Genomic DNA, 26,362 nt, shown 5'->3' on the forward strand with positions numbered 1-26,362 from the left:
GCTGGGGGTGGGGAGGAGGTACAATACAGCAGGAGACGAAAAGTTGGTCTCCTGCTGGCGCGAAATGACAACTGGAACATGCACTCTCACCCATCACTGTGGGTTGTCATCCCGCCAGAGACCGACTTGAAACTGCTTTGCGTCCAGTTAATGGGATGCAGACGAAGGCTTGACTGGAATCGTTTCCCCCCTCTGCCCAAACATGCTGCCAGTGGATTTTCACGCTGGTCTAGAACACGTCTGGACCAAAATGGCATGCAAATGTCAGTACTTACCTGAAGGAGGCCTGGGGCAGCCTGCCAAGAAGCAGTGGAGGCTTCCAGTGACCGTGGAGCAACATATGCAGCAGTGGGTGGGTGGAGCTTCGACTAAGTGGATCCTTTAGCTGCAGCAACTTCCAGGAAGTGGTTTCTCAAGCAGCAGCTTCTTCCAGGTGGATCTTCAAACTGGAGGTACTGTTGGGCGGCGATGGTCTGTGCTTGGGAGAGGGGGTGGTGGGGGGGGGGTGGGGGGGGTGGGGAGAGAAAAATGAAGAGGTGGGGCAGGTGTGGAGGCCTAGAGAGGGGGGCACAGGGGAGGTAGGGGAAAGAGATGCTTCAGGAAGTGTTGAATGGGAGGGCCTTGCCGGAGCGCGAGTGTGCATGGGCGCGGGGGTGGGGTGGGGCCAGGGTGCACACTGGCAGGTACACCAACGTGACGTATCTTCTGCAGGCAAAAGGGGTACGTCCAGATATTGCACCTTTTTTTGAACAAAAGCATGCTGCATGCGTCACAGAAACATCTTGAGCAATCAGAGCCGACTTGTCAACTCATCAGCAGCCTTTTTCTCATGCAGCATATATTGTTGTTCCCTTTGAAATTTGGCACTCTTGCGTCTTGAGTGCAAGATGAAAAGCTTCGACAGCATGTCTTTTTTCAGTAACACCTGTTATTTATTTGGGCTACTCCCTTCTGGCTCCACAAACACCAGTGACACTCCCATCCAGAAGCTCTTCATAGTGCAGTAAAAATTGAATTTCAGCCCAAGCTGTCACATTCTGAACTGTTTGTTCTCTTCTGGGAGGCTGTTCACTCAATTCTTGAAAGCCGCTTACTCACATTAGGTACTTTCAAATTGCCACATCAAAAAATATTTGTCGTGTTAAAATCCTTTCATGGCATCAACTCTCATCTCAGCCCTACAACAAATCAAACTCTTTTTATGGATTCCCACCCTTCATCTCCCCATAAGCAGCTGTGCCTTCAGCTGTCTAGGCTTCATACTCTGGAACTCCCTCCATAAATCCATCTACCTTTCAACCTCACTCTGTTCCTTGGAGTACGTCCTTAAATCCCAACTCTTAGAACCAACACAACCAGCAGCATTTGTATTGGTCAATCTCCCAGTCTTTCTTCTCCTACAAAACTGGATTTAAAACCAGCCCAGGTGATGATTTATTGCCCTTCCTGGAGGGGAAGTATAAATCACCACTTGGACTGGTTTATCTGAGGATTTTAATTCCCTTCCTGTGGGGAGCACTCTGTCCCATCCACAATGACAGTTAGTAATCTGGAGCTTTATTCTGTCTCAAGGTATGATAATCAGGCAAATATTCATTCATCCTAAATTTGAATAAAGACTTCTCCAAAACTGGAGCTAAAACACATTGCGATCCCCACCATTTAACAGTGTCCACATTTAAATCGGGCAGTTGCTTATATTGGCCAAAGAGCAATAACCATTATCCATTTCAAAATTGCCTGTTATTGCAATTTAAGTACTCCACTTATTTGGTGCTGAAACAGCTGTGTTCATTCACTAGTTTGCCCCTTATTAAGGTACACTGAATGCAAGAACCAGCATAAGTATTTCTGTGTATAATGCCTTTGTGTGCTTAAGTCCTTCTAATTGCCTACAAGTGGAATGGGGTTACAGTTTGTGTTAAACTCAGACTGCTGTAACAAAAGTGACTGCAATCGTGACCTACAGTGTGTACGCGCGTGCTGGAACACTGCCCTGGCGCTATATCATTATATGGCTAATGCATACGTTAGACAAAACCTGTTTGCAAGCGTGCATCCCTGTAAATGGTAGGAGACTGTATATAAATCAGACGACAAGCTTCACCAAATAACTGAGCAAGTCCATTGAGTACTAACCTATGACCCCAGGCTTCTCTTTGCCTGGTCCAATACAGCAGGGATCTTTATACATTTTGAGTATCTGATGCTGCTGTTCCAATTGGTCTTCTACAGGAAAAAGAACAAGTGGGTTAAGGAAGAAAAAACAGAAAATGCTGCAAAACCACAGCAGGTCTCATAGCGTCTGTGGAGAGAAAAACAAGAGTTGACTTTGAGTCTGTATGACCTTCCTTCAGAATACAAAGAACAGAGAAAAGTACAAGACAGGAACAGGCCCTTCGGCCCTCCAAGCCTGAGCCGATCATGGTTAAGGATATTAGCCTTTTTCCATCTAGTGCATTTAGTTAGCATCATCCAGTCTAAGTAGGGTCCTTTGATAGTTCAGGATTGGGTTAAACTGATTTTGGCCTATTTTAATGTTCAGCTTTAACTTGTTAAATTAGATAACCTTTTTCTCACATGCCTATTATTCGGATAAGATATTCTAACTACTATATTAAGATCAGCACAGACCAAGGATTAAACATTGGCTCTTCCAGCTCAACTTCACATTTTACTAACACCGGCTAAATAACAGTGTCTAGAAAATGGCTACATTTTTGTTAAAAACCTAACTAGTTCAATAATATCCTGTATTGAAAGGAACTTGGTAGTCCATATACAAACCCAGTCCCATGCCAAGTTGGTCCACTCTTAACTGCCTCTGAAGTAGCTGAGTGAGCCACTTCAATGTATCAAACTGACTGCAGCAAGAAGGTAGCCCATCCCGGTCTTCTCATGGTAATAAATGCCAGCCTTGCCAGAGACCCTCAGATCCCAAGAATCACGTAAACTTACGATGGTAAAGGACAGCCTGCAGCCAGATGACTAATTACAATAACATATCTTAATATCTTTTAACATGATGAAATGTACTAAGGCACTTCACAAGAAGTAAAATAAAATATGACACTGAGCCACATAGGAGGTATTAGGTCAGATGACAAAAAGCTTGGTCAGAAGTAGGTTTAAAGGAGGAAAGCGAGGTACCGAGGCAGAGATGTGCAGGGTGGGAATTCCAGAGCTTAGGCAACAGAAAGTACAGCCACCAATGTTGGCGCAATTATAATTGGGAATGCACAACAGATCAGAATTAGAAGAGCACAGATATCTTGGAGGGTTGTGGGGCTGAAAGAGATTAGAGAGATTGGGAGGAGCGAAACCATGGTAGGATTTTAAAATAAAGGTATTGTCTGACCAGGAGCCAATGTAGGTCAGAGAACACAAGGATGATAGGGTAACATGACTTGTTGTGAGTTAAGGCACAAGCAGCAGAATTTTGGAAGACCTCAAGCTTAGAGAGTGTAGAATGTGGGAGACCAGCCAGGTGTGTGTTAGAATAGTTGTGCCTTGAGGCAGCGAGTGAAAGCATGAATGAGGGTTCAGCAGATGAGCTGAGACAGGTAAAGTCAGGCAATGTTAAGGACGTGGAAATAGGTGGTCTTTGTAATGGCATGAGTACGAGTTTGGAAGTTCATCTCGATATCAAAGGTGACACCAAGGTTGCGAACAGACTGGCTTAATATCAAAACTTCTTCCAGGGAGGATGAGCTTATAAAATAGGTGAGTGTTGGCTATCAGTGGCAGAGAAGGGAGAGCATTTTTATTTTCAAGTGAATGGACAGACAGACACTCACCCAGTGAGCTGTTGTCAAAGTTGAAATCCCCACAAAGAACGTCGAACACGACTTTCTCATCCTCACTCCTGGATGTACCCTGGAACTCGCTGATCCACACCACCATGTGACTGAGCTGGCCTTGGCGAATGTGACAATCCTCTGAAAGAGGCGTATGGACTTGAAACCAGGCAAACACTCAAACTTATGTAAAGCATTCCCTTGGTTTGCAATTTAAAAATAGAAAGTCTCTCATTTCCACATCAAGACTTCAGGAATAAAAACTACTCCCAAATTTTACTTTACAGACATCCAGACTCATTGTGTTTAACAATATCAGATCAGCTGTGTTTGCTCCCAATGCTGTGCATGCGCAGTTGTAAGCTCAGGTTTACGGGCAATGTGCAGCAGGATGCATGCACGGTCATCACCGTCCCTGACGGAAGGAGAGAATGATGTGAATTTCTATCTTGGACTGAGTGATGGATTTTGGAAACCTCTTTTACAGGGGTTAGAAGGATTTGCAGACAGGAAACTAACATCTTTTCCTTGTGGGATGTTTTACTGCAATCATGTTGGTCAGTTTTTTAAAACTCTGTTTCAGACTGTTATGGAGGCTGCACTCAACCCGTTCCTTCAGCCAGACCACATGGCATATGCTCTGCGCAGACAGTAATGTAAGTGGATCGTAGATAGCTGTGAATGTTAGACAATATTGCCTCTCATTCTTCCCCCTTCTTCCTCGGAGTTCCAGACTGCAGGCTCCAGCAGGGACGTCAATGGATGTCTGTGCACATGTGGACAAGTGCGCATACGCAGACAGGTATCAGTGGCCACCTTGCATGGCCATATTGTGTTGGCAGGTGAGTGTTTCAGATCATAACCTCTGCTGCTTCCATTCATTTTGGAGAACAGCCATTGATTTTAATTCTCCTATTCTCATTCACACCTCCTCTAGACACATTTTTTGTGCCTTTACTTGTTGGAGGTCGAGGTGCAGTGGGTAGCATTGCTGTCCCTGAGCCTGAAGTTCTGGGTTCAAGTCTCACTCCAGGACTTGATAGTCTAGGAAAGTGCATTCATAATATGGCCAAACAGATTGAGTACCAACCTGCAAATCCTTCTGACACACACCAATGACAGTAAGTGGGAGAGATTCCTGATCAACCATGTGATGGGAAGAAATTTGGAGTCTCTGCCATCACTATCCACACCACCACATGTTCCATTGGCCAGTTAGCTACACGGCAAGCACGTGGTTCAGAACAACAGGGGCTCGATTCTTGTTCCGCTGAAGGAGACTTGGGACTCGCCTCCTCATCCTGCCTGAGTGTGGAAGGCAATGCCAAACCACTTCTGAAAAAACAGCCAAGGAAATGACCCAGTATGAAGCATCAGCAGACAATGGCCTGCCTTCAGGAAAAGCACAAATTAATGAATAAACTTGTTATCCCTTTTGTCATATAATTTCTGCTGCTTTCCACACTACCATGGACCTAGCCCCATCCCCCTTATTCCCTGCATCTGTGCTTGCTTGAAACCTGTTACATCTCTTAACATTTCTCATTTCTGATGCAGAAATGTGAAAATATTTCAGGCCATTGACCTGAAACATTAACAGTTTCTCTTGCCACAGATGCTGCCAGACCTGCTGAGTATTTCTGGCATTATCAGTTTTTATTTCAGATTTCCAGCATCTGCAGTAGTTTGCTTTTGTCAAAAATCTGAATCTTTGAATATTTTTGGCAGGTAGAATCTGACCAAGCTATGGGATGAGCAACAAATGGTGGCCTTGAAAGCAACACCCTCATCCCATGAAAGAATTTCCAAAAAAAGATCACTATGGAATGCTGATGGAAACTTCATTTTTTTTGCTTCTTTGCTGCTCAGTCTATTCTGCCTTTATAGATAAAGATGAACAAGTGGATGCATCGTTTTCAAAAATATTCGGGGCTGAATTTTGAGGTTGTTGGGCAGGCTCGGGAATGGCCAGGAAACGACTCACCGCCCGTGACTGGTCCTCGATCGCGATTTCACGCTGCAATTCTGTCTATAAAAAAAGCCGGATTAATATAATCTGACCAATTACCAACGTTATCACTCTACTCTCAATTATCAGAAAGGTGATGGAAAATATCATTGATAGGTAATTGCCAATTGATAGCACTCAATAACCTGCTCACTAATGCCACCAGGATGACTTGGCACCAGACCTCACTACAGCCTTGGTCCAAACATGGACAAAAGAGCTGAATTCCAGATGTGAGGTTAGAGTAATTGTCCTTGACATCAAGGCAGCATTTAATGATTAGTGAGGCATTGAGAACCCCTAAGAATCAGGGGGAAAACTCTCCACTGGTTGGAGTCATACCTAGCACAAAGGAAGTTGTGGTTGTTGGAGGTCAATCATCTCAGCCACAGGATGTCACTGTAGGAGCTCCTCAGGGTAGTGTCCTAGGCCCAGTTTCAATTGCTTCATCATTGACCCAAAACCTGCTGGATTAAGGAACCCATTCCCATGCTTCTTTACCTGCGGTGGCGTGCAGGTGAGTGCAGCTGAGATATCCCACAATCTGCTGACCTTTCTGAGTCAAACCAACTTGGACCTGAAAGTAAAAACATTTTCATTAGCATTTTGCTTTTGATGACAGGCACATTTTAAGAGCCGTTTTTTAAAATTAACCTTGCCCACACATCATCAGGAAAAGGATTTGAAGAAGAGCTACACTTAGATGTTGGCATTTAAAACAAAGTGCATTCACACAGGTTTGGAAAGTAAAGGTGTGGAGATAAAAATGTGGTTCAAAGGCTAATTCATTTTTTAATTCGTTCATGGGATATGGACGTCGCTGGCTAGGCTCATCCCTAATTGCTTGTTTCTCCATACAAGAGAGAGCAGCAAACCATCAACCTCTCTCAGCAATCAGTAATCTCACATCCATTGTATTGGAAACTTTTCGGACTTGGTTGATTGGCACGTGGTGTTTGCACAGGCTCTTCCCCCTCAGGTTATAAACGCAGAAATTAAAAAAAGGGACAAAAATACTCATGGATGGTCAGAGTTTTCTATATAAACAGGGCATCTTTGTCAGGTTCAGAAGAATAAAATGCAAATAAGCAGTTTATAAATTATTTTGTTGAAGTCAAATAAGGCAACCCCACTAAGGTGGGAAAGGGGAGCATGTTAATTATTTTGTATTCTTACATAAAGGAACTGATTGAATGAAGCAAGTCCAATTATAACTGCTGCTCCACAGGTTTGTTCACTGGTCACGAAATAAACCAGCTTAAGAGTTTATTTTTAGCCATGTCTCAGCCTCGGTTTACTATTTGAAAGATCAGAGAGTGGGGAAACATGCAAAATACATAAATTTCCTAGGTGCAGACAAAGTTTATGAGTGTGGTACCAGGGATGAGGTACTTTAGATATGTGGAGAGACTGCAGTGGCTGTGGTTTTCTCCTTAGAACAGTGGTGGTTGGAGATTTGGTGGAGGAATTTAAAATCATGAGCAGCTTTGATGCAGTAAATAAAGATAAACTGTTTCTAGAATTGCAGAAGGTGTGGTAATCAAAGGACACAGATTTATGGCAGTTGGCAAAAGAGCCAGAGGGGACATGTTAAAACATTTCTTTCATGATTTGGACTGGAACGCTCTGCCTGGTGGAGGCAGACTCAATAGTAATTTTCAAAGGGAGCTGAATAAATACTTGGAAGGGAAAAGACTTACAGGGCAAAGGGGATAGAGCAGGGGAGTGGAACTAATTGGATAACTGTGAAAAAGCTGGCATTGACACGATGGGCCAAGTGGCCTCATCTTATGCTGCATCATTCTATGATATTGTCTCCCAAACCATGTTCTGTTGGCGAGAAGTTGGCAAGACTGGAATTTCAAAGAATCTAGGTCCACTTTATAGCACTATCCAATACATCACCCAGTAAAATCAACTGGAGCAGGGTTGGAGGGGGTAGTACGAGGCCTACTGCTCAAGTGAATGGTTAGTGATGTGATGGTTAGGAAGTCTTTTCATATGGTTTGAGTCATGGAGGCATCGAAGGAGACCATTCGGCTGAAATGGTGGTAATTCCAATCTGGGATGAATTCCAATTACGTTGCTTCAACAAAAGATGGGCCTGGATACTCCCTATCAGTTTCATCTGATATCCACATATGAATCAGGTGAACCAGATCAGAAAGCGGGTGGAGGCCAGTAACACTGGAGCAGTGTCTAAGAAAGGAAACAAGGGGCAGGAGTTTCATTCACTTACCACTGACAGGAAAGCAATCAATCTATCCCAATGCAGTCATATTTATACCCATGATTAATGGATACTCAGGGTTGCTAGGGAATTGGTGTTTTGCATAAATTAATTCAAAGGGCATAGCAACAAAATTAATTCAGCAATTACAAGTCAAGCACCACTTATTATCATGGCTCATTTATTCTCTGGTGTGATTTTGATTGCCAAGACTTTGCAGCTGTTGTGCCACTCCTGTTCTCCAAATTCCCCAATAGTTAATTTCTCAACTTCCAAAGATTAAGTAGCCTCATTATACCTCCTAGCCAAATGAATCACATTCTGTATTGAATTTCATTTATCATTTTTCATCTCACTCTGCAAGCCTGTTTACATCTTCCTGTACTTTAGTACAGATTTCCACATTAGCAGCCACATTGCCAGTTTGTGATCACATACAAGGTTTTGACACCATGCCTCCAATGCCCAAATCAATTTGATAGAACAGTACAGCATGAAAGGATAATCATCCCATTGAGTTTGCATTGGCTCTTTTGAAGAGCAAAGCAGTTAGGACCGCTCTTTATCCTTTCAACTTTTTCTCCCTCAAGAATTTTTCCAAAGCTTTTTAATCCAACAGAGGGCGCTGGTGAAAAGTGACTGAAGCATTCTGGGAGAATTAGCGCAGTCAACATGACTCAGGAGGGAATCGAGGAGAAGGACTCTTGCACTCAACATGAGGAAGGGCATCCAACAGAGGGTGCTGGTGAAAAGTGACTGAAGCATCCTGGAAGAAGTCAGTGCAGTCACCACGACTCAGGAGGGAATCGAGGAGAAGGACTCTTGCACTCAACATTTGAGAAAGAGCGTGGATCTTGAAGGCAGGTCAGTTGAAAAAGAGCACGGAGATTGAAAATAAAAGGAGGGGAAGCTGAAGAGGAGCGGCCAGCTTGTGAGTGGCCCAGTGAAGGAGTGGAGCTTTGAGGGTTTGGCTCGAGAGGCTTAGGACGAGCTTGCTCCCAGTGGGGTAGGGCCGGGTAAAGTCCTTTAAGTAAATTAAGAGTAGGTAATGGAGGCAGCAGTTGGGGCAGTCGAGTGCTCCGAATGCAGCATGTGGGAAGTCATGGACAGCATAATTGTCCCTGATGACTAAACCTGCAAAAGGTGCATCCAGCTACAGCTCCTGACAAACCGAGTTAGGGAACTGGAGCTGGATGAACTTCGGATCATACGGGAGGCAGAGGCAGTAATAGACAGGAGTTTCAGGGAGACAGTCACCCCTAAAAGTCAGGAGGCAGGCAGCTGGGTGACTGTCAGGAGAGGGAAGGGGAATAGACAGAAAGAGCAGAGCACCCCTGTGGCCGTTCCCATCAACAATAGGTATACCGGTTTGGATACTGTTGGTGGGGACAACCTACCAGGGACAAGTTGTAGTGGCCGCGTCTCTGGCACCGAGACTGGATCCTCAGCTGAGAAAGGAAGGAGGGAAAAGAGGAGAGCAGTAGTGATAGGGGATTCAATAGTTAGGGGGACAGATAGGAGGTTCTGCGGGAGAGATCGAGAATCCTGGATGGTCTGTTGCCTCCCTGGTGCCAGGGTCCGCGATATCTCGGATCGAGTTCTTAGTATTCTCAGGAGGGAGGGTGAGCAACCAGATGTCGTAGTCCACGTAGGGACCAATGACATGGATAGGAAGGAGGTCCTGCAAAGAGTGTTTAGGGAGTTAGGTGCTAAGTTGAAGGACAGCACCTCCAGGGTTACGATCTCAGGAGAGCTACCCGTGCCACTTGCTAGTGAGGCTAGAAATAGGAGGATAATGCAGCTAAATATGTGGCTAAGGAGATGGTGCAGGAGGGAGGGCTTCATGTTTCTTGACAATTGGGCTCTGTTCCAGGGAAGGTGGGACCTGTTCCGACAGGACAGTTTGCACCTGAACTGGAGGGGGACTAACATACTTGCGGGTAGGTTTGCTAGTGCTGCTCCAGGGGGTTTAAACTAGATTTGCAGCGGGAGGGGAACCAGAGTGTTAGAGCAGATAGTGAGGTGGAGGAGGATAAAGGTCAAGCGAGGAATGCATGTATAGACAGAAATCAAAGGTTTGTACGTGATAGAAATGTTCTCAGGTGGATCTATTTCAATGCAAGGAGTATTGTCGGAAAGACAGATGAGCTTAGGGCGTGGATTGGCACGTGGGATTATGACATTATTGCTATTAGTGAGACTTGGATGCAGGAGGGGCAGCTCAATGTTCCGGGATTCTGTTGTTTCAGACGTAATAGAGGGAGAGGGATGAAAGGGGGAGGAGTGGCATTACTAGTCAGGGAAAATATCACAGCTGTGCGTAGACAGGACAGCGGAGGGCTCGTCTACAGAGGTCATATGGGTGGAGCTGAGGAACGGGAAAGGGGTGACCACACTAATAGGGTTGTATTATAGACTGCCCAATAGTCAGAGAATTGGAGGAGCAAATCTGTAGAGAGATAGCAGATCGATGTAAGAAACAAAATGTTGTGAAAGGAGGAGATTTTAACTTTCCACATATTGACTGGGATTCCCATACTGTAAAAGGGCTGGATGGCTTGGAGTTTGTCAAGTGTGTTCAGGAAAGTTTTCTAAATCAATATATAGAGGTACCAACGAGAGAGGATGCAATACTTGATCTATTAGGGAACCAGACAGGTCAGGTGACAAGTATGTGTAGGCGAACATTTTAGGTCCAGTGACCACAATGTCATTAGTTTTAAGCTAATTATGGATAAGGATAGGTCTGGTCCTCGAGTTGAGAATCTAAATTGGAGAAAGGTCAATTTTGTGGAAATGAGAAAGGATCTAGGAAGAGTGGATTGGCATAAGTTGTTTTCTGGCAAGGATGTGTTCAGTAAGTGGAAGGCATTCAAAGGCGAAATTTTGAGAGTGCAGAGTTTGCATGTTCCTGTCAGGATTAAAGGCAAAGTTAACAGGCATAGGGAACCTTGGTTTTCAAGGGATATTGGCAATCTGGTTAAGAGAGAGGTATATAGCAGGTATAGACAACAAGAAGCAAATGAGGTACTTGTATAGAAAATGTAAGAAAATACTAAAAAAGGAAATCAGGAAGACAAAAAGATGACGAGGTTGCTTTGGCAGATAATGTGAAGGTAAACCCGAAAGGTTTCTACAAGTATATTAAGAGTAAAAGCATAGTAAGGGACACAATTGGTCCCCTTGAAGATCAGAGTGGTTGTCTGTGTGTGGAGCCTCATGAGATGGGGCAGATCTTAAGCAGTTTTTTTGCATCAGTATTTACTCAGGAAACTGGCATAGTGTATAAGGAAGGAAGGGAAACAAGCAGTAGTTTCATGGAACATATAGAGATTAAAGAGGAGGAGGTGCTTGCTGCCTTACAGCGAATAAAGGTAGATAAATCCCCCGGGCCTGACATGATATTCCCTTGGACCTTGAGGGAGACTAGTGTAGAAATTGCAGCGGCCCTGGCAGAAATATTTAAAATGTCCTTAGCCACGGGTGAGGTGCCGGAGGATTGGAGGGTAGCTCGTGTTGTTCCGTTGTTTAAAAAAGGCTCCAAAAGTAAACCAGGTAATTACAAGCCAGTGAGCCTGACGTCAGTAGTAGGTAAATTATTGGAAGGTGTTCTAAGAGATCGGATATATAATTATTTGGACAGCCAAGGGCTGATTAAGGATAGTCAGCATGGTTTTGTGCGTGGTAGGTCTTGTTTAACGAACCTTGTTGAGTTTTTCGAGGAGGTTATCAAGAAAGTAGATGAAGGAAAAGCTGTGGATGTTGTCTACATAGACTTTAGTAAGGCCTTTGACAAGGTCCCACTTGGGAGGTTACTTCAGAAGGTTCAGACTCTTGGTATCCATGGAGAGGTTGTGTGGGAGAAGACAGAGAGAATGGTAGTGGATGATTGCTTCTCAGACTGGAGGTCTGTGACTAGTGGTGTGCTTCAGGGATCTGTGCTGGGACCATTGTTGTTTGTTGTCTATATCAATGATCTGGATGATAATGTGGTAAATTGGATCAGCATGTTTGCTGATGACACTAAGATTGGAGGCTTTGTAGACAGCGAGGAAGGCTTTCAAAGCTTGCAGAGAGATCTGGACCAACTGGAAAAATGGGCCAGAAAATGGCAGATGGAATTTAATGCGGAAAAGTGTGAGGTGTTATATTTTGGAAGGTCAAACTAAGGTAGGACATACACAGTAAACGGTAGGGCACTGAGGAGTGCGGAGGAACAAAGGGATCTGGGAGTTCAGATACATAGTTCCCTGAAAGTGGCGTCACAGGTAGACAAGGTTGTAAAGAAAGCTTTTGGCATACTGGCATTCATAAATCAAAGTATTGAGTATAGGAGTTGGGATGTTATGGTGAGGTTGTATAAGACATTGGTGAGGCCAACTTTGGAGTATTGTGTGCAGTTCTGGTCGCCTAACTACAGGAAGGATATCAGTATGATTGAGAGAGTGCAGAGAAGATTTACTAGGATGTTGCCAGGTCTTAAGGAGTTGAGTTACAGGGAAAGATTAAACAGGTTTGGTTTATTCTTTGGAGCGTAGAAGAATGAGGGGAGATATGATAGAAGTTTACAAAATTATGAGGGCTATAGACAGAGTAAATGCGAGTAGGCTCTTTCCACTTAGATTAGGAGAAATAAACACGAGAGGACATGGCTTTAGGGTGAAAGGGGAAAGGTTTAGGGGGAACTTCTTCACTCAGTGGTGAGAGTGTGGAACGAAGTACCATCTGACGTGGTAAATGCGGGCTCACTCTTAAGTTTTAAGAATAAATTAGATAGATACACGGATGGGAGAGGTCTGGAGAGCTATGGACTAAGTGCAGGTCAATGGGACTAGCGGGGTAATATTTTGGCACAGACTAGAAGGGCCGAATGGCTTGTTTTCTGCGCTGTAGTGTTCTATGGTTCTATCTATATCCGCCACCAGCAGCACATTCCAAATTCTAACCACTTATTGCATAAAAAGGTTTTTCCCCCCATCTCTGGAATTCTATATCCCAGAATGTTTAGTCATCGAGCATATTCAAGGCTGAGATAGGGGATTCAGATGGGAAAAGAGATGAGGTTAAAATTCAGTTAGTGAATGGTGGAGCAGTGGCCATATAGCCTACTGCTGCTCCTATTGCTCATGTTATGTTGTTTCTGGTTATTTTGCTGATCACTTTAAAATCTGTGTCCTCTCGTATGGGCATTCAGTAATTGGAAACAGTTACTCCATATTTTGTCTATCTAAACTATATCTTAAACAACTCTATCAAATCTTTGTTCTCTAAGGAGAACAACTGCAACTTCTCCAGTCTATCGATTTAACTGTAATCCCTCACCCTTGGAACCTTTCTAGTAATCTCTCCAAAGCCTTCAGATTTTGTATTCAATGCCTCTCTTTATAAAGTCCAGAGTCCCATATGCTTTAAGTGCTTTGTCAACCTGCCCAGCCATTTCAAAGGTTTGTGCACAAACACCTGTAAAATTGTACCACTTTGTGTTGTCTTGCTTCATTCTTTCTACCAAAATATAACACCTCGCTTTTCTGTTTGAATTTCATCTGCTGCATGTTTGCCTATTCCAGCCTATGTCCCCTTGAAGTCTATTACTACATCCCTCACTGCTTGCTACACTTCCAACTTTTCATGTCATTTGCAAGTTTCTAAACTGTGCCCTGCACCCCCAAGTTCAAGTTATTGACACATCAAAAACAGTAGCAGTCTTACTCCTAAATCCTGGGACCCTTCCTCGTCACCCACCCCACGTATACCTCCTTTCAGTCCACAACTCTTTTTCCCATCCTTTAGCCAATTCTGTATCCATACTGCTACTGGCCCTTCTATTCCATTGGCTTCATTCATTCTGCGGGTCAGATCAAAGATAAAAAGGTGGCAACACACACTTCATGAGCAGAAGTTCAAGTAGCTAAGGGTTAAGTTGAGAATTCTTTTAAAACTTGGTGTTTAACATCCAACCAGAGTAGCAAACTACTCCAGTCATATCACACCTTGAACACTGGTATATAGGATCAGAGAAAGTGTATAGCACAGAAAAAGGCTGTTCAGCCCATTATGTCTGTGCTGGCTGAAAAAAAACAAACCACCCAGCCTAATCCCGTTTTCTAGCATTTGGTCCGGAACGCTGCAGGTTACCGCACTTGAGGTGCATATCCAGACACCATTTAAATGTTGAAGGGTCATGAGGACTCGAAACGTCAACTCTTTTCTTCTCCGCCGATGTTGCCAGACCTGCTAAGTTTTTCCAGGTAATTCTGTTTTTGTTTTGGACTTCCAGCATCCGCAGTTTTTTGTTTTTATCACCATTTAAATGAGTTGAGGGTTTCTGCCTCCACTACCCTTTCAGGCAGAGAGTTCCAGACCTCCACAACCCCCTGGGTGAAAACATTTTTCCTCAACTGCACACCCCGTCCCCCCACCCAAAAAATCACTGACCTCTATGCTAAAGTAAATGGGCCCTTCCCATCCACTATCCAGGCCCCTCACAACTTTGTACATCTCAATCAAATCTCCCCTCAACCTCCTCTGTTCCAAAGAGGAGAATAACAACAGCCTATCCAATCTTTCCTCATAGCTGCAATTTTCCAGTTCAGGCAACATCCTCGTAAATCTCCTCTGTACCCTCTCTAAAATGGAATTATATCCTTTCTGTAATGAGGTGATCAGAACTGTGCACAATATTCAAGTTGTGGCCTAACTAATGATTTCTGTTCCAGCATAATCTCCCAGCTCTTATATTCTATGCCTCAACTAATAAATGAAATGAAAGGATCCCACATGCCTTCTTAACCACCTTATCAACATAGGAACAGGAGAATGTTGTATAGACTCCCAACAGTGAAGCACTCCCTCAATACTCTTCTGAAGGAGTCAGCCTAGATTGTGCACTCAACTCTCTGGGGTGGTGCATGAACCCACAACCTCTGACTCAGAACAGAGAGCGTTACTCACTGAGCCACAGCTGACCTCCAATCATTACACATAAGATGCAGCAAACATGCACATGGAAATTCCTTTTGAGAAATAAACCTTTCTTTACCTTAACACACAGGAGACCTTTAGCAGCCAAGGCATCTTCACCTCGGGTCCTGGAGAAACAGTAGAACTTGGCATCTAAGATGGGATATCGGCTGGCAAAGAAGATACCGCTATTGAGGAATTTAAATTCACAACAGCCATGGAAGCCGTACACACCAACATCATAAAGAATGTGTCCGAAAGCTGGCTGAAGGAGCTCCTTTAGCTTGGCTGCCGCCCGTTTCTCAAACACTTCCAGGAGACAGACAAAGGCCACGTCGGCAGGAAAGAGTGGAGATATTTCCGCAGGTGGGTCATCGTCTTTCCTGTTTCGGTTTTTCCGAGGCCTACCTTGGCTCTTCAGAGAGGTGGGAGATGGAGCTTGCTGTCCACTGGGCTGGTCAGCTGGTATCTCGTCTGTGATAGTTAATGGGTTGCTTTCTTCTATCACTGTAAGATCCGAAGGGTCCTTGTTGGTTTGACTTGCACCCAAGCTCTCATGCACATTCTCAACTTCGCTGCTCTCCTCGGAACTATCGATGTAGTGTAGGTTGTTCACTGCCAGAATTGACCCTCCAGGTCCATGTGATTTAGTCGCGCCATAAGAGTTGAATTCTTGTTTGATGGCAGCTAAGGGGCTATTTCTGCTCTGCGAACTTGCAGTCATGCTTGTTGGAGAGTCCACGCAAACTTTAATCCTTGGCCGGTTGACAGAGTCACAGATATGGGAGGCAATCCGAGCAGCTCTCCTTTGGGTCTGAGACAGGTTGTTAAAGCGGGCCAAAGAATTGGGCAGGAAGCACAAGTTCGCCTCCACAAAGCTAAACCCTTTCCCCTCTCCGTATCCAGTCCATTCCTTCTGGATGTCTATTTGTGGGTTTTTCTCACAGGAGTAACTAAAGGGCCTTCTCACTGCTTGTAGAGGCACCCAGATGATGAATCCAACTAGTGCCAATGGCACAGAAATTGCCAACAGAATCAGACACAGAAGAAATCTGAAGAATACCTTCACTGGCCAAAGGTAGCACTCTTGCTCTTGTTTTTGTAGCTGCTCGTAGGTTGTTGGCTTAAAAGAAGCCACCATGTGATCCAGCGACCAGAAACAGGGGAAGATCAGGCCCCAGGCTGCAGTGTGCAAACCATGGACACAGGCATTGGGGAAAGGAGATTCACGTAGAACCATCTTTACAAAAAAAAACTCAATATATAATCTTCCCAGGCTGCAAATATGCTACAGGTTCACTCAATTTTGGTAGGCTGGAGCCAATCATTTACCATTGTATTTTGTTTTACATTATGTTGCATTCCATTATATTCCAGGAGACCATGCATCCAGAAGGGCTGGTGCGGCATGTGTCCCCTCTTTGCCCTCTTGAGACCTGCAATAAAACAAACATCATAAATTTTGGTATCTGTTCTTAAAATGGAAAGAACCTGGTAGACTTCAATGCAAGTCCATGCAACCCCTTCTATGCTGCAGCCCAAGCTAGCTCCTGTGCTTTTGATTCCTTTGGTTTTACCCTTTCTTGTATAAAAAAATGTACAGGACCTACATGATAACAAGTCTCTAAGCCAAGTAATGAAAGACTTAAAAAGAACATGAATACTAAAAAAAAATTATTCATATTCCAACTAATGGTTCTGAGAGGTTTAAGCAGTGATGGAATCACACGCTTGGCCAGTGTTAATTCACCTGAATTTTACAACCTTAAAACATCAGAGCCACTTGACTCATTCACCACGTAAACAGATTTTTTCAGCATTTACTCCCCTCCCTAAATAGACTAATGTCCAGAAACCTGAAAAAAAAATCAAGCACATCCCATTACAGACCCAGCAAGTTGAGGAACACAAATATAACTTTTTCTCAGAAGCTAAAGCTACTAGGTTATGACCAAATTTAAAAAAACAGCCACTTTATTTAATTTATCTGACGCAGGCTGGATTAGTAAATCAAGTATTGAGATGGCACCTTCTGACTCAGAGGTGACCATTCTAACCAATGAGTCAGGACTGAATGTGAGAATCAATGAATCATAGAATGGTTACAGCACAGAAGGAAGCTATCTGGCCCGTCATGCTTGTATTGGCCCTCTGAAGGAGCAATTCACCTAGTGCTACCACATTACTTCAGTTGAGGCCAAACCAGCGTTTTATAAAAGTTTAACATAACTTCCTTGCTCTTGTACTCTATGCCCCTATTGATAAAGCCCAGGATGCAGTTTCCTTTATTAACCTGTTTCAATCTGTCCTGCCACTTTCAATGATTTACGCACATATACATCCATATTCCTCCGCTCCTACACCTTCTTTAGAATTGTACCATTTTATATTGTCTGTGTTCTTCCTACCAAATGAAATGACTTCCCACTTCTCTAATTAAATTCCATCTGCCAATTGTCTGCCTATTTCACCAATACGTCTATGTCCTCTTGAAGTTCTAAACTATTCTCCTCCTGGTTCACAACATTTCCAAGTTTCAGATAATCTGCAATTAACAAATTGTGCCCTGCACACCAAAGTCTGGGTGATTATTGGATATTGGAGTAGAGGACCTAACAACAACCCCCGAGGAACTCTCACTATAAACCTAACTCCTAACCATTTACCACTACTCCATTTCCTGTCACTTAGCAAATTTTGTATCTATGTTGCTACTGTTCTTTTTATTCCATGAGTTCTAACTTTACTCAAGTCTGTTGTGTGACACTTTATCAAATGCCTTTGGAAGTTCACCACATCAACAGCATTACCTTCATCAATCCTCTGTTATCTCATCAAAAAGCTCAAGTTAACACAGGATTGTTATGGTGCAGGGGGAGGCTATTTGGCCTATCATGTCTGCACCAGCTTTCTGAAGGAGCAACTCACCTAATACCATTCCCCCACCTTCTCCCCGTAACCCTGCATATTCTTCCTTTTCAGATAACGGTCTAATTCCCTTTTGAATGCTTCAATTGAACCTGCCTCCACCACACTTCTAGGCAGTACATTCCAGACTCAAACCACTTGTGTGAAGAAGTTTTTTTTCTCAAGTCATACTTGCTTCTTTTGCAAATCACTTTGAATCTGTGCCCTCTCATTCTTGATAGTTTTATGAGCAGGAACAGCTTCTCCCTATCTACTCTGTCCATCCCCTTCATGATTTTGAACATCTTGATCAAATCTCCTCTTAGCCTTCTTCTCTCCAAGGAGAACAGTCCCAACCTCTCCAATCTATCCTCATAGCTGAAGTTTCTTATCTCTGGAACCATTCTTGTAAACCCCTTCTGCAGTCTCTCCAATGTGTTCATATTCTTCCTATAATGTGGCACCCAGAACCGTACATAATATTCCAGCTGAGGTCTATCGATTGTCTTACATAAATTCAGCATAACCTCCTTGTTCTTGTATTCTATGCCCCTACTAAAGCAGCCCAGGATACTATATGCTTTATTAACAGCTCTTCACCTGTCCTGCCACCTTCAATGATCTATGCACATATAAACTCAGATCTTTTGGCTCCTGCACCCCCTTCAAAATTTCTGCCCTTATTTTACATTGTCTGCCCATATTCTTCCTACCAAAATGCATCATCTCACATTTCTCTGCATTGAAGTTCATCTGCCACCTATCTGCTCACTCCACCAACTTGTCAATGTTGTTTTAAAGTTCTACACTGTCCTCCTTGCAGTTTACAATACTTCCTAGCTTTGTATCATCCTAACTTTGAAGTTGTCCCCTGCGCATGAAGATCTAGTTCATTAATATATATCAGGAAAAGCAAGGGTCCTAATACCAATCCCTGGGGAACTCCGCTACAAACCTTCCTCCAGCTCAAAAAATATCCATTGACCATTACTCTCTGCTTCCTATTTTTCAACCAATTTTGTATCCACATTGCTACTGTCCCTTTTATTCCATGAACAATAACTTCTCCCACAAGTCTGTTGTGTGGCACTGTATCAAACACCTTTTGAAAGTCAATGCACACATCAGCAGCATTAGTCTCATTGACCTTTTCTGTTACCTCAAAAACTCCAGGTCGGTTAAACATGATTTCCTCATTAGAATTCCATGCTGGCTCTTCCTTATCAACCCATATTTTTCCATGTGACTACTAATTCTATCCTGAATAATTGTTTCTAGAATCTTGCCCACCGCTGAAGTTAAACTGACTAGTCTGCAATTGCTGGGCTTATCCTTACAACCTTTTTTGAACAAGGGTGTAATGTTTGCAATTCTCTAATCATGTGGTGCCTCCAAGTCTAGGGAAGACTGAAAGATTATGGTCAGTGCCCCTCAATTTATACTCTTACTTCCTTCAATATCCTTGGATGCATCTCATCTGGTCCTGGTGCTTTGTCGACTTTAAGTTCCAACAGTCTATTCAACACTTCCTCCTTTTCAATTTTGAACACTTCTAGTGACAGAGTTTCCTCGTATGGCCTGGGTAGCAGCTACCTCCTTGGTATTGCAAAGTATTCATTTAATACCTCAGCCATGGCCCCTTCGTTCATGTGCAAGTTCCATTTTAGGTTCCTAATTGGCCTTACTCCCCCTTTTATCATTTATATGCCTATAGAAGACTTTGGGATTTCCCTTTATGTTAGCTGCCAGTTTTTCCACATAATCCCTCTTTTCTTCTTCAATAAGCTTTTTCACCTCCCCGCTGAACCTTCTGTATTCTTCTTCGTCCCCAATTGTATTTTATAGCTGATACCTATCATAGGCACACTTTTTCTTCTTTTTCTTAATTTCTATCTCCTTTTTCATCAGACTAATTCCTGGGATGGATGGATTGTCCTATGGGGAAAGATTAATTAGATTGGGCCTTTATCTGGAGTTTAGAAGAATGAGAGGTGATCTCATGCAAACATACAGAATTCTTACAGAGCTCAATAGGGTAGGTGCAAGAAGGAAGTTTCCCCTGGCTGGTGGGATCTAGAACAAGGGGACAGTGTCAGAATAAGGGGCAGGCCATTTAGGACTGATGAGGAGGAACTTCTTCACAGAAGGTGGTGAATCTTTGGAATTTTCTGCTCCAGAGGTTGTGGAAGCTCAGTCATTGAGTATGCTCAAGGCTGAGACTGATAATGTTTTTAATATGTAGAAATCTTAAGCGGAGATAGTGTAGGAAAATGGTATTGAAGTAGATCAGCCATGATCTCATCGAACTGTGGGGTGGGCTCGAGGGGTTGAATGGCCTACTCCTGCTCCTATTTATGTTATGTTGGTCAACATTAAACCCATCACCTTAAGCATTCACTTCTCACCAATGGTACATAGTGGTGGCAGTGCTTTTTTTTTTTAAAAATTCATTCATGGGATGTGACCCTCACTGGCTAGGCCAGCATTTATTGCCCAACCCTAATTGCCCTTGTTCAGAGGGCATTTAAGAGTTAACCACATTGCAGTGGGTCTGGTGTCACATGCAGGCCAGACCAGGTAAGGACAGATTTCCTTCCTTAAAGGACATTAGTGACCAGATGGGTTTTTGCGATAATCAGCATTGGTTTTATGGTCAGACTTTTATCGAATTCAAATATCATCTGCCATGGTGGGATTTGAACCCAGGTCCCCAGAGCATTACCCTGGGTCTCTGGAATACCACGAGTGGAATTTAAATTTGATTAATAAATCTAGTCACAATAATAGTGACTATGAACCTATCAATTTTTATAAAAATCTATCTGGTTCATTCACGTTCATTAATGAAGGAAATCTACTGTCCTTAGCTGGTCTGGCCTACATGTGACTCCAGACCCACAGCAATGTGGTTGACTCTTATCTTCCCTTTGAAAAGGTATAGCAAGCCACTCAGTTGAATCAAACCACTACAAAGTCTATAAGGAATGAAAATCAGCATCGACTTTGGCACCGGAAATGACAACGGTAAACTCAGCCCTGTTGACCCTGCAAAGTCCTCCGTTCTAACATATGGGGACTGATGCCAAAATTGGGAGAGCGGTCTCAGATTTGTCAAGCACCTCCCTCCCTGACATAGTCATCCTCACGAAATCATACCTTACAGATCATATTCCAGACACCACCTCGACCATCCCTAGGTATGTCCTGTCCCACCGGCACAGTGGTATACAGTTGGGAGGGAGTTGCCCTGGGAGTCCTCAACATCGACTCCGGACCCCCATGAAGTCACATGGCATCAGGTCAAACATGGGCAAGGAAACCTCCTGCAAATTACCACATACCACCCCAGCACCTCAGCTGATGAATCAGTGTTCCTCCATTTTGGAAACCACTTAGAGGAAGCACTGAGGGTGGCAAGGGCATAGAATGTACTCTGGTTGGGGGACTTAAATCACCAGGAGTGGCTTGGTGACACCATTATTGACCGAGCTGGCTGAGTCCTAAAGGACAGCTGCTGGACTGGGCCTGCAGCCGATGGATGGGAACCAACAAGAGGGAAAAACATTCTTGACCTCAGCCTCACCAACCTGCCTGCCACAGATGTATTTGCCCATGACAGCATCTGTAGAAGTGACTACTGCACACTCCTTGTGGAGAAAAAGTTATGTCTGCACATTGAGGATACCCTCCAGTGTGTTGTGTGGCACAACCGTGCTAAATGGAATCGATTTCGAACAGATCTAGCAATTCAAGACTGGACATCCATGAGGCACTGTGGGCCATCAGTTGCAGAATTGCACTCACCAAAATCTGTAACCTCATGGCTTGGCATATCACCCACTCTACCATTACCACCTAGCCAGGGAATCAACCCTAGTTCAATGAAGAAGGCTGGAGAGCATGCCACAAGCATCAGGCATACGTAAAAATGAGATGTCAACCTGGTGAAGCTATAACACAGGACTACTTAAGCGGAATGCAATAAACAGAGCTAAGTGATCCCACAGCCAACAAATCAGATCTACGTTCTGCAGTCCTGCCACAGCATTGTAAATGGTGGTGGACAATTAAACAAGTCACTGGAGGCGGCAGGTCTGCAAATATTCCCATCCTCAATGATGGGGGAGCCCAGGACATCAGTGCAAAAGATAAGGCTGAAGCAGTTGCAACAATCTTCAGCAAAAGTGCCGAATGGATGATCTATCTTGGCCTTCTCCAGAGGTCCCCAGCGTCACAGATGCCAGTTTTCAGCCAATTCAAATCACTCATGATATCAAGAAATGGCTGAAGGCACTGGATACTGCAAAGGCTATGGGCTCTGACAATATACTGAAGACTTGTGCTCCAGAACTTGCCACACCCCTAGCCAAGGTGTTCCAGTACAGCTACAACACTGGCATTGATCCGGCAATGTTACAAATGGCCGATGGGTGCCCTGTACACAAAAAGCAGGGCAAATCCACCCGGCCAATTACTGCCCCATCAATCTACTCTTGATCATCTTGATGATGATGGAAGGGGTCATTAACATTGTTATCAAGTAGCCTCTTGCTTAGCAATAACCTGCTCACTGACGCTCAGTTTGGCTTCCACTGGGATCACCCAACTCCTGACTTCGTTATAACCTTAGTCCAAACATGGACGAAAGATGTAAACTCCAGAGGTTTTTTTAAAAAATTCATTTACGGCATGCAGCGTCACTGGCTACACCAGCATTTATTGCCCTTGAGAAGGTGGTGGTGAGCTGCCTTGAGCTGCAGCAGTCTCTGTGGTGTAGGTACACCCACAGTGCTGTTAGGGAGGGGAGCGCGACTTCCCTTGACGTCAAGGCAGCAATTGACAGAGTGCGGCATCAAGGTACCCTTGCAAAACTGGAGTCAATGGGAATCAGGGGGAAAACACTCCACTGGTTGGAGTCATACCTAGCACAAAGGAAGATGGTGGTAGTTGTTGGAGGTCAGTCACCTCAGCTCCAGGAGTTCCTCAGGGTAACGTGCTAGGCCCAATCATCTTCAGCTGCTTCATCAATAATCTTCCTCCCATCATAAGGTCAGACGTGGGGATGTTCACTGATGATTGCACAATGTTCAGCATCATTCACGACTCCTCAAATACTGAAGCAGTCCATGTCCAAATGCAGCAAGGCCGGGACAATATCCAGGCTTGGACTGACCAGTGGCAATTAATATTCACCTCACACAAGTGCCAGGCAATGACCATCTCCAACAAGAGAGAATCTGACCATCGCTCCTTGACATCCAATGGCATTACAATCACGATGTCCCACTCCCAACATCCTGGGGGTTACCATTGACCAGAAACTGAACTGGACCAGCCATATAAATACTATGCTACAAAAGCAGGTCAGAAGCTAGGAAGCCTGCAACAAGTAGCTCACCTCCTGACTCCCCAAAGCCTGTCCACCATCTACAAGGCACAAATCAGGGGTATGATGGAATACTTTCCACTGGATGAGCGCAGCTCCAACAACATTCAAGAAGCTTGACACCATACAGGACAAACAGCCTGCTCTACTGGCACCCCATCTAAAAACATTCATTTTCTCCACCACCGACGCACAGTGGCAGAGGTGTGTACCATCTACAAAATGCATTGTAGGAACTCACCAAGCCCCCTCAGACAGCATCTTCTAAACCCATCACCACTACCATTTAGAAGGACAAGTGCAGCTGATGCATGGGAACACCACCTGGAACTTCCCCTTGAGAAGCCACTTACCATCCTGATTTGGTGAGTTGCTAGGTCAAAATCTTGGAATTCCCTCCCTAACAGCACTGTGGGTATACCTACACCACATGGACTACAGCAGTTTAAAGCAGCAGCTCACCACCACCTTCTCAAGGGCAGTTAGGGATGGGCAATAAATACTGGCCTAGCCAGCAACAGCCACATCCCATTAATAAATTTTTAAAAAATGAACAGCAACAGGAAGCAACGGAGGATGAAGCCAATCTGTAACATATATCCCAAGTCAAAACAAAAACAGAAATACCTGGAAAAAGTCAGCAGGTCTGGCAGCATCGGCGGAGAAAAGCGCAGTTGACGTTTCGAGTCCTCATGATCCTTCAACAGAACTAAGTAAAAATAGGAAAGGGGTGAAATATAAGCTGGTTTAAGTGGGGAGGGGGGGTTGTTGGGACAAGAAGCCAGTAATAGGTGGAGATAACCAAAAGATGTCACAGACAAAAGGACAAAGAGGTGTTGAAGGTGGTGATATTATCTAAAGGAATGTGCTAATTAAGGGTAGAAAGGACAAACAAGGTACAGATAGTTCTAGTGGGGGTGGGGTGAAGGAATACTAAAAAGGCTAAAATATAGAGATAAAACAGTGGGTGAAAATACATTTAAAAATAATGGGAAAAGAGAAATCTATATAAATTATTGGAAAAAACAAAAAGGAGGGGGAAGAAATGGAAAGGGGGTGGGGATGGAGGAGAGAGTTCATGATCTAAAATTGTTGAACTCAGTATTCAGTCCGGAAGGCTATAAAGTGCCTAGTCAGAAGATGAGGTGCTATTCCTCCAGTTTGTGTTGAGCTTCACTGGAACAATGCAGCAAGCCAAGGACAGACATGTGGGCATGAAAGCAGGGTGGTGTGTTGAAATGGCAAGCGACAGGGAGGTCTGGGTAATACTTGCGGACAGACCGAAGGTGTTCTGCAAAGCGGTCACACAGTCAAACACCTTCGGTCTGTCCGCAAAGATTACCCAGACCTCCCTGTTGCTTGCCATTTCAACACACCACCCTGCTTTCATGCCCACATTTCTGTCCTTGGCTTGCTGCATTGTTCCAGTGAAGCTCTACACAAACTGGAGGAACAGCACCTCATCTTCTGACTAGGCACTTTACAGCCTTCTGGACTGAATATTGAGTTCAACAATTTTAGATCATGAACTCTCTCCTCCATCCCCACCCCTTTCCATTTCTTCCCCCTCCTTTTTGTTTTTTTCAATAATTTATATAGATTTCTCTTTTCCCATTATTTTTAAATGTATTTCCACTCACTGTTTTATCTCTATATTTTAGCCTTTTTAGTATTCCTTCACCCCACCCCCACTAGAGCTATCTGTACCTTGTTTGTCCTGCTTTCTACCCTTAAATAGCACATTCCTTTAGATAATATCACCACCTTCAACACCTCTTTGTCCTTTTGTCTGTGACATCTTTTGGTTATCTCCACCTATTACTGGCTTCTTGTCCCAGCTGCACCAGCACATGAAGATTCAGCAAGTTTGTTAAACACAATTGGCCCTTAACAAATCCATACTGGCTTTCCTTAATTAACCCACATTTTCCCTGCCCATGGCACTACTAATCTTGTCCTAAATCGTCAATGCTAGAAGCTGCCCCACCAAGGAACCTAAACCAACTGGCCTGCAGTTGTTAAACTTTTCTTTACACCCTTTTTTTTTAAAAACAAGGGTGGTAAAATGAGCCTCTCCCATCCTCTGGCACCACCCCAGTCTAAGGCAGGTAGGAAAATTATGGCCAGCGGTTGCTCCGCAATTTCCTTTCTCACTTCTTTCACTATGAGAAAGCACAACATGAAAAGCTGGAAAGATGCAGCAGGTCCATCTGAATGGGAACCGAATAAGAGTCCTATTGGACTCAGAATGTTAACTCCGTTTTTCTCTCCATAGATGGTAACAGACCTACTGACCATTTCTAGCACTTTCTGTTTTTATTACCATCAGAATCGATTGTTGTGGTGCGGGGAAGAGGTAACACTGCCCACTTGGCCCGACTGACTGATTCACCAACCCTCTCCGGGGTCAGGGCCTCACCTGCAACCACTTCGCCATCACAGGAGCTCGATGCTGTCTGCATGAGAAGCCAGGCGGCTCCTCTTCCTCTGCTGTCCTTCTCCACAAACACACCTCAAACCCGCAGCGGGGGAATCAAGCGGAAGTAGCCGCTCATTCGTCCCCTCCCCCAACCGCCCACCTGGCACCTGCTCTCCGCGCACGCGCAAGCGCACTCTCACCTGCCCCACCTGCCGGCCGGCGTGACGTCAACGCGCATGGCACGTAGCCCCGCCCTCTGGCAGGTGCAGCCTGACAGCGCGGAGTGGCAGTTAGGCATTTGCGCGCACCTGGGGAGGGGAGGGGCGGTGACTGTTGTCCAGTGATTTTTAAAGGTTCATGTCTATGTTTTAATTTAACATTGTTATATTTATCACTTATTTTAGAAGTTTTTATCTAGGATTCGTTGGAAGATTCAGATTTAAAAAGATTAGAGGAATAAGTTGTCCACGCAATATTCAGAATTCTTTTATTAATTTTCAGGATGGAAGAATTGCTGACAAGCTTGTCATTTGTTGCTGATACCTCATTTACCTCTAATGGAACAATTTGCTCAGCCAGTTCAGCGGACAGTTGGCATTCAAGCAGATTGGTGTGGGGCTGTATTCACAAATAGATCAGGTAAGGATAGAAGATT

General features: G+C 44.2%; 1 protein-coding gene across 2 annotated transcripts in view; it reads right to left on the minus strand.

The window, feature by feature from the left end:
* Positions 1–25,832, minus strand: part of smpd5 (sphingomyelin phosphodiesterase 5) — a 37,924-nt gene extending 12,092 nt beyond the window's left edge. The window contains exons 1-6 of one of the 2 annotated variants that reach the window (XM_041183190.1): positions 25,708–25,832; positions 23,916–23,997; positions 15,075–16,431; positions 6,307–6,382; positions 3,798–3,938; positions 2,140–2,229 (exon numbers count right to left, since the gene is read on the minus strand). In XM_041183190.1, coding sequence (XP_041039124.1) covers positions 2,140–2,229; positions 3,798–3,938; positions 6,307–6,382; positions 15,075–16,235 — 1,468 coding nt within the window. In that variant the 5' untranslated portion in view covers positions 16,236–16,431; positions 23,916–23,997; positions 25,708–25,832. The remainder of the gene's footprint in view (positions 1–2,139; positions 2,230–3,797; positions 3,939–6,306; positions 6,383–15,074; positions 16,432–23,915; positions 23,998–25,707) is intronic. The other variant, XM_041183191.1, reaches the window with a different exon arrangement.
* Positions 25,833–26,362: the final 530 nt, after the last annotated feature.

This window comes from Carcharodon carcharias, chromosome 3, assembly GCF_017639515.1.
Source record: "Carcharodon carcharias isolate sCarCar2 chromosome 3, sCarCar2.pri, whole genome shotgun sequence".
Classification (NCBI taxonomy): Eukaryota; Metazoa; Chordata; class Chondrichthyes; order Lamniformes; family Lamnidae; genus Carcharodon; species Carcharodon carcharias.